The 8,534-nt window shown below is 42.8% G+C and overlaps 1 protein-coding gene across 1 annotated transcript in view; it reads right to left on the bottom strand.

Annotated features, from left to right (window-relative positions):
- Positions 1 to 2,670, bottom strand: part of LOC102039967 (protein FAM219A-like) — a 4,248-nt gene extending 1,578 nt beyond the window's left edge. Inside the window, exons 1-3 of the mRNA XM_014311652.2 lie at positions 2,636 to 2,670; positions 1,925 to 2,005; positions 1,496 to 1,550 (exon numbers count right to left, since the gene is read on the bottom strand). Of these exons, the coding sequence (XP_014167127.1) occupies positions 1,496 to 1,550; positions 1,925 to 2,005; positions 2,636 to 2,670 (171 nt within the window). The remainder of the gene's footprint in view (positions 1 to 1,495; positions 1,551 to 1,924; positions 2,006 to 2,635) is intronic.
- Positions 2,671 to 8,534: the final 5,864 nt, after the last annotated feature.

The following is an 8,534-nucleotide window of genomic DNA, read 5'->3' on the forward strand; positions in this document are numbered from 1 at the left end:
GGAACTGGGTGTGTCCAGCCTTTCTCCTTCTTCTTCTTAGCCTTCACCTTCTGCTGTGATGTTAGCACTTAGAGATTGGTTTAGAATATAGGTGCACTGTCTAACATGGGTGATAGGTATTAGAAAGTAAAAGTAAATATGATATACATAATTTGTAGTATAAGAAACAGCGCAGCCTTGAAGGCAGTCGGAGAGCATCGTGGCTGGCTTGCTGGTCAGACCTCTGTCTGCCAGGGAGAAAATTTTGTAGATAAGACTTAATAAACAACCTGAAGACCGAACAACAGAGAGTCCAGTCTCATTCTTCAGAGCCTGGGGTCGCTCCCTGGACCACCCAACTCACCTCGGGGGCAGAGAACAAGCAGCCGACCCCGAGAGAAGGGTGTTATATTTTCTATTCCAAGGGGCACTCCTGCCTTCCTTAGCAGAAACCTGTCTTTAAAACCAAGACACCTGCCTTCTATTTTTTAAACTTCTTCCAGAATAGGAATATCTAGAGTAGCAAACTGATACAGTATTTTAATCTGGAATAATCTTTCCATAAAGATTAATCCCCATTTAAAGTAATGTAATAATAATGATAATAAACTGACTGGCAACTGGGCAGTCCCTCCTTTCAGTCTGGGGCACTGTAGCAGTTGAAAGGTGGTAAAGCTTCTTGACTTTTTGTAATCTCAAATTCAAGTGCTGTCTAGTCAGATCTGGGTGAACAACACTTCATCAGGGCCCAGAGATGGTCCAGATCAGCTGATCTGGTCCCTGCTCTTGGACATTTCTCTGTATTTCAGAGGTATTTTGCCAAGGAAGGGATACAAAGGGGAAGAGTTCCCAGTGGCTTGTGTGCATAATGGCTGTTCCACACCTTGGATGTAAAATCAGATCCTGCAGAAGCAGTACCTGGAGCCTGAACAACTAATTCACAAGAGACCTTGGGAATATATTCAGAAACAATGCAAAGGGGTTAATAAGCCAGAGTTTCCCTGCCTTTTCTATTTGAAAGTGCAGAAGTTCATATCTGCAAGTCCTCCCTAGAATTTCTGGTGCTCCAAATAAACATGCACTGGGTGACCCTGACTCCCACAAGAACTGGAAATCACAGCATACCCTCAGATCCTTTATTCGTGTCCTTGACATGCATACAGTTTCTGATCTGCTGTGACAGAAAAGTTGATGCATTTGCACCACATGGGCCAACACTGCATGACTGAGCAGAACTGGGAAAAGCTTGAGTGAATCCAAAGGCATCTGTGATAACAGCCAATGGGCAGATCTGTGTCTGTGCCATGGAAGTGTAGGAATGGAGCCAACTGGATCGCCAGGAAAGACAGAAATATGACACAGTTTCTGCCATGGCCCCTTCCAGGCTCATAGAGTCTACACCACTGGTAAATTCCTTGTGGAGCTGTTTCTGGCAGCACAAGGCCATTCTAAGTTGTTTCTGGCTGCTCAACTATTAGCATTCATGGCAAAGATGGCAGGAAAGAATATAACTCACCTCAGCTAATGAGTATCCTGAGGAGGAATATCTGGACATGTCAAAGTCATCATCACTGCAGGGAATGACAAGATGCAGCAAAGAAGGAAACAACAGTTAGAGAGACCTGCATTCCCTGGTTAGCCCTATCTTTCTTGTGTCATGAAGCTGTACTTCATCTACAGAGGAATTGCATCAAGGGAGTCTGGAGACCAACTTTCATCTGTAACCCAGAGACCTGTCCATCAAAGTATTCTTTACTCACGTCTCTTCCTATTTGTTTACACACACAGGCTTGTTACAGCATGTGCTGAAGGGCACAGCAAGTAAGAGTGCAAGTGTCCCACAGGAGCAGTTTCAGCAGAAATTTGCTTTGGTGCTGCACTATAGCATGAAAACTTGCTTGCACTGTAATATATATACATAAAATCTTATTAACCCTTTGCATACCTGTCTGTATCCAGGGCTACCAGTGGCTTTTCATCTGGTCTCTGATCTAATGACGAATAGCCTTTATTGGGAATGACGAGCCTGAAATAATTAAATGTTGCCCGTTAACCATACAGTAAAGCTCAGTACCACACATAGTTTAGAGCAAAGCCATATATTTTGCTTTCTCTGTTTCACTTATGTTTTGGGGAGGGCTCATAAGGTGTATCCCAGAATCATTTGTACCGGAAATTGTCACAGTCCCCCCTCGTTGCCCCCCTCCCCCCCACCCCTTTGCGGTTTGGGGGATATCGCAAGATATGTAAGCTCAACCACGACCCTGCAGGGGGGAGGGGGGCAGGGCTAGGTTGTCTCTTCCCTTCTGGTTCAGGGATCAAGGAGAGCGTCCACGTGGGTGGTGGAGTGTGTGTATCTGACCGGGGGTACTACTACATTGCAACTTGGTACTAGGATTGGATCTGCCTGCCTTCACCACTCTTGCCTGCTGCCAGGGGTGGTACCTAAACTGATTACTGCCTGTGAGTTTACAAAAGGAGCAATTTCCTCTCTTCCCCTTCACCCGAACCTCCATCACCACATGATGGAGGTTGCCGAGCTCACATTGGAATGCCTCCTGAAGCCATGGGGGAATCATCACGCCTTCCCTGCCTCACCAGGGCCTGCTAGCACCCTCTGCCGGCTGCAAGGTAGTCACTGCAGCTGTTGTCTCACCATAGCCACCAGCGCCCCCTGCCGGTTTTGGTCATAACTACACCAAAGGGGAAAGTGGTGCTTAAAGTGTGGGAAAACTTTTGTTATTGGGGTTTTTTTTGTTGTTTTTTTCTGTTATTATATACATATATATTTTCTGGTAAAGAACATCTATTCCTTTTCCCATATTTTTGCCTGGAAGCCCTGTCATTTCAAAGTTATAATAAGTTGGAGGGAGGGGGGTCATGTTTCCATTCTAGGAAGGTTCCCGCCTTCCTTGGCAGCACATCTGATTTTTTTAAAGCAAGACAACTTCCTTGCAAGTCCTCCCTTATAAGTGAAGACATTTAAATGGGTGCAATTCAGAGGAAGCAGGCTGTGTGTCTGGGTAGTTCAGAGCAGTTTCACAGGGATGAACACTGGACATGCACTGAGAACACACTCCTCCCTGGAAGAAAAAAAAGTTGGGACACTCCACACTTCATTCTGGTAAACCTGATCACTAGCATTGCTTGTTGTATCAAATTGCTCATTTTTTCCTCTAGCAATTCTTTTTTTCCCTCTGGCAATGAGTACATGACACTAGCAATAAAGAAATGCGAGAAGGAAGCTGGGGAAATGCAGAGGCTTGGTGCTCCTACTATTCTACTGAAAATCAAAGATTCAATCTTTTCTGCATGAGCTCCTACACAGACCTCCACAATACAACACTTTTGAGGTCTCACTCCTAAATTTAGTAATATGAGGAATATGAGCTGGTGGGTGCAGCACAAAAGTATGGTCAGACTAGCTCTTTTAAAATTCTAATATTTTGTAGACCTTTACTTCACCAGAAGTATAACAAAGGCTGATGATGACTCTGCACCTTTAATTACTTATTAGATTTTATGTGTTGAAAAACAGGCTTCAGAGCTGTTGTAATAAGGAAAATACATTATTCAATGCTACCCGCTTCACAACAGTTCTTTCATGCACAAAACTGAACGTGAGTGAACAAAACATCAGGGAATCTAAGAGAAGAGCCCTTTGTGGTGCTATTTAATCAAATTTAAAAAATCACTACATCTTTTTCTTGAGAAATGTCTTCATTCATAATAATACAGAACTTCAATTTTTCTGCAACAGACAAAAACTGTAATTGTGTCTTTGCCCTCAATCGAAATCTTTCTTTTGCATCCTGATTGTTTTTATGCTTTCTTTCCATTGTCCTTGGAAAAAAAACAGACTGTAGTCAGAGCTGCTTTCATCTGCATGAGTCCTAGTATGAGATTCTTGTCTTGGTGGTTTTAATCACTTAATGTGAAATACGTTATGACAAAATCTGATTTTAGGTTATCCTCAGAGCAGGCTACAATATCTGTCTGTGCAGAAGTGGTGCAGATGGTGGTGTGGATTCTGCCTGTGTTACCAGATGATAAATGGCCTATACCTGGTGAGCTAATACACTGCTTGTTCTCCAAAACTACTGGCCAATGGAAACTGCACAAGGCCCATTGTGTAAGAAGGAGAACTGGAAGTTCACCAGCCTCCATGTCCTGCCACCTCAGCCAGGTCACCTGGAACATTGGGATCTATTACCACCAGGGACCTCCAGAGAGACTCACAGGACAGAAGAACGCATATGTAAAGGTGAGGGCAAATATGTTAATGATTTCAGGGAAATGATTATCATGTGTATGTTTAGTCCAGGACAATCAATGAATATGTATGCAAAATACAGTATATAAACAGAAACTGTCCTGTACTCAGCATGCATGACTTTGGGAGGAGCTATCCCCCCGTGCATCCAGCCAAATAAAGAATGCCTGCTTCTTAATGCTACCTTGATGTTAAGGAGTTTTTTATTTTACCAATTTTTTGGTAACAGTTTTGGCAACCCAGGTGGAAGAGATTCCTGAATTTCAACGGATCCAAGGGATCACAGGACCTCCAGCCAGCACCGAGGGATTCTCAGGGAGAACCTTCGATCCCTGGTCTGAAGGAAATCGGAGCAAGATCTCTGGTAAGACAAAGGCATTCTTTACTTTAAAGGTCTTAACTGTTAACCTGCCTGTAAGGTGCAGCAAAAGCTTTGCAGGGTTGGATTTAAAGGTACCTAAGGTGGGAAAAGGGAAGGTTTAGAGTCCCTTCAAAAAGGGAAAGGTTAGAGTCCCTTCTAAGGAGCTCCTAAACAGTAATTGGTTATAATGGGAAACAAAACCTCGAAAGGGGTGTCACAAGTGTCACCGCTGGGATGCATCTTGAAACATTGGAAACAAATTGGGGGTGATCTCCTCATGTGAAAAAGTTACAGAAGTCTGTAATCAGTTGTGGCCACTTTACACTCTGTAAGATCAAGAGAAGTGGCCTAAGGATGGAACCTTACAGTATAACACCATATTGCAATTAATGCTGTTTTGTAGAAGGGAAAATTACTGGGATAAAGTTCCTTATGTTGACTTGTTTTTCACTGTAAGAAGGAGTGGCAATAGGAATGCTGGAGGACCCCACAAGATCCATTAATTTTAGCACTTGAAAAGGAAAAGAAAGGCAAAGGGTTGAAAAGGTGTTGTTCTGCATGCAGCATAGAGCAGAGGTGCTTAAAGTGTGGAAGAGAGGACGAGGATGATTTACAGCTGATGGTTGCTCTGTGGCAAAGAGCGGGTGGGGTGAATGATGAATTTCTGGGGAACATGGCTAGATGCATACGTAGGTCATGGGAGAGTGGACTGGAAATGGAGAGAAGGCTTTAGGGGATCATTTGGAAATCAACAAGCAAAAGAATTAGAACAATGGAGGAAAAATAACATTGGATGAGCAGTTTTACAGTATGTGGATGACATTCTGCTGGCAGCAGAGACCCAAAAACAATGCCTACAAATGACCATGAGTGTATTGAACTTTCTGGGACAGAGTGGTTACAGAGTAACTAAAAGAAAAGCTCACAGGAAAAACAACTGTGAACTATTTGGGCTTTGAGATCACTCAAGGGCAGAGAATTCTTGACGTTGACAGAAAGGAAGCAATCTGCCAAACTCCAGAACCGCAGAATATCTGAGAATTACGAGGCTTTCTGGGAGTGGTAAGGTGGTGCTGGTTGTGGATATTAAACTATAGACTTTTAGTGAAGCCCCTCTATGAAGCCCTAAAAAAAACAAAGGAAGGACAATTGGTGTGGACTCCTGAGTGCCAAACTGCCTTCTGAGAACTGAAGAAGGCATTAATGACAGCACCAGCTTCCTGACTAAACCAAGCCCTTTGAACTGTTTGTACATTAGAGGCAGCATTTAGTCCTGATGGAAAAACTGAGAACCTGGAGGAGACCTGTGGGCTGTTTCTCCAAACAGCTGGACAACGTGAGCAAAGGATGGCCAGGATGCCTGTGAGCAGTTGCTGCAAACTTTTTACTGATCCAAGAGGCCAGGAAGCCCATGACTGGACAGCACATAACTGTTTTTGTCCCTTGTAATATATGTTAGAAATAATTCATACTATAAAAGAATGTATTTTATAAAGATTGTGGAATCCAAATGAGTCTCTGACCACAAGCAGCCTGAGAGGCGGATGTCTATTCAAACTCCGAAATTCCTGGAGACGGTCAGATAACGATTGGCATTTAGCCCAAGAATAGACGCACCCAGTGCGATGATCACCATTATCCCGAGTCATCGGAAACCACCTAAGAGTGATCATCGTCCTGTGGATAACATCGATCAAAATAGCCGAAGTCGCCAGAAAGATACATGTGAATACGTGACTTCCCGGGATTCAATCAATGCTGGCTATCAACCAGGAGACGGCAATTGTCCAGCTCTGCACAGTGAAAGAACCAACTATGAATGTGAAGAGTTACAAAAGAAACTGTGACTCCTTCGCCTCGGGCACAATAAACTGTATAAAACATCTCCGCTAGAAGCAACTCTCATGAACGGGGGGGATTTGTTTCGATAGAGGTCAGATTCAGGTTCACCCAGCGCCGATCCCGGGCTCGACGCTGTCTCTTTGGCTGTGGTGGTTTTGAGGACCGTATTTTGGTCGCGGAAAAAGATAAATAAATATTTTTGCTTTTTTTTTATAATTTGGCTTTTGATTGATCATTTATAACATCCCTCACATGGTAATATCCGTATTAGAGCAAAAGGGGGGGCATTGACTATCTCCCAGCAGGATGCTTAAATACGAAGTTGTGCTTTTGGAACAGGATGATGTGGAATTGAAGACGACAGCAGCCACAAATCCAGCTGTGTTCCTTGATCCAAAGGCAGTGGATGAGGGAGCCCCAGCACATTACTGTCTCCAAACTGTCAAACAGGTATATTTCAGCAGAACTGATTTGAGAGATGAGCCAATAAAAAATCCTGATTTAGAATGATTCACAGATGGGAGCAGTTTTGTGAAGAATGGAAAACAGATGGCAGGATATGCAGTGGTGACCATTACTGAAGTATTGGAAGCTTGATTTTTACCAATTAACATGTCATCACAAAAGGCAGAAATAATAGCACTAAAAAAAGCATTGCATTTGGCAGCAGGCAAAAGGGTGAATATTTGGACTGATTCTAGGTATGCATTTGGTGTAATTCATGGCCATGGAGCTATATGGAAGGAAAGAGGACTGCTATCAGGTCAACAATCAGCTATTAAACACAAAGAAGAAATTTTACAACTTTTGGAAGAAATTAAAAAACCAAAGGAGGTGGCAGTGGTGAGTTGTAAAGCACATCAACCTGAACAAACTAACGTTATAGTGGGAAACTGATTGGCAGACAAAGCAGCTCGAGGAGTAGCTGAAAAAGTCATCCTAGTGTTAGCATCACAAATTGACATATCTGAATTTAGGCTTAATTATGAAAGTGAGGATCAGTGCTTAGCAAACACATTAAAAGCCACTAAGAATCAGGAGGGATGGTGGCTAACAGACAGCCAACACGTTATAGTTCCAACTTCTGTAATGAGAAAAATAATGGAAAAAGAACACAACAAAACCTATTTGGGGAATTGCGTCCATGATACTAGTCTCCAAAGCTCTGTACTCAGCACAGGAAAGGCTGAAATAGCCAAATCAATCCCAGTGAAATGTCCAATTTGTTTAAAAAACAATCCCATATATAGGAAGAGGCCACGTCCTGGAAATTTAAACAGGGAAATTTACCTGGAGATTATTGGCAAATAGATTTCTCTGAATTACCCAGGCAAAGCGGGTGTAAGTATCTTTTAGTATTGGTAGATACATTTTCCGGATGGCGAGAAGCCTTTCCCTTTCACACCAATAAAGCTAAGGAAGTGGTAAAAATCATGCTTAAAGAAATCATATCAAGATTTGGGGTGCCACTTGGGATGTCCACAGATAGAGACCCACATTTCATAGCAGATGTGGTACAACAGCTAAGCAAAACTCTAGATATAAAATGGGTCTTACACACACCTTGGCAACCACAATCAAGTGGGAAAGTGGAAAGGATGAATCAGACTTTGAAACGACAAATTAGCAAAATGTGTCAAGAAGATTCCTTAAAATTGCCACAGACCTTCCCTCTGGCTCTTTTATGAGTCAGAATTCAGCCAAGGTCAAAAACCAAAGTAAGTCCCTATGAATTGCTGTACGGATGGCCGTATCAAACACCATCCATTCCCGGAGAAATACATTCAAAGGGACAAACAGATTTAAATCTATACTTAATTTCTTTAGGAAAAACTCTTGCTGGACTCCGTTGGTTTATAACCATATCGGGACCAGTTGCTTTGAATGCACCCGTTCACCCATACCAACCTGAGGACTTTGTATATGTAAAGACCTGGAACTCTGAACCCTTGAAAGAAAAGAGGAAAGGACCCTTTCAAGTTCTCCTGGTAACCTACACAGTACTTAAGGTAGAAAGAATAGAACCCTGGGTCTATCACACGAGGGTAAAATCAGCAACCACACATTAAACACAGCAGA

The sequence above is a fragment of the Geospiza fortis genome, unplaced genomic scaffold (assembly GCF_000277835.1).
Source record: "Geospiza fortis unplaced genomic scaffold, GeoFor_1.0 scaffold1740, whole genome shotgun sequence".
NCBI classification, from domain to species: Eukaryota; Metazoa; Chordata; class Aves; order Passeriformes; family Thraupidae; genus Geospiza; species Geospiza fortis.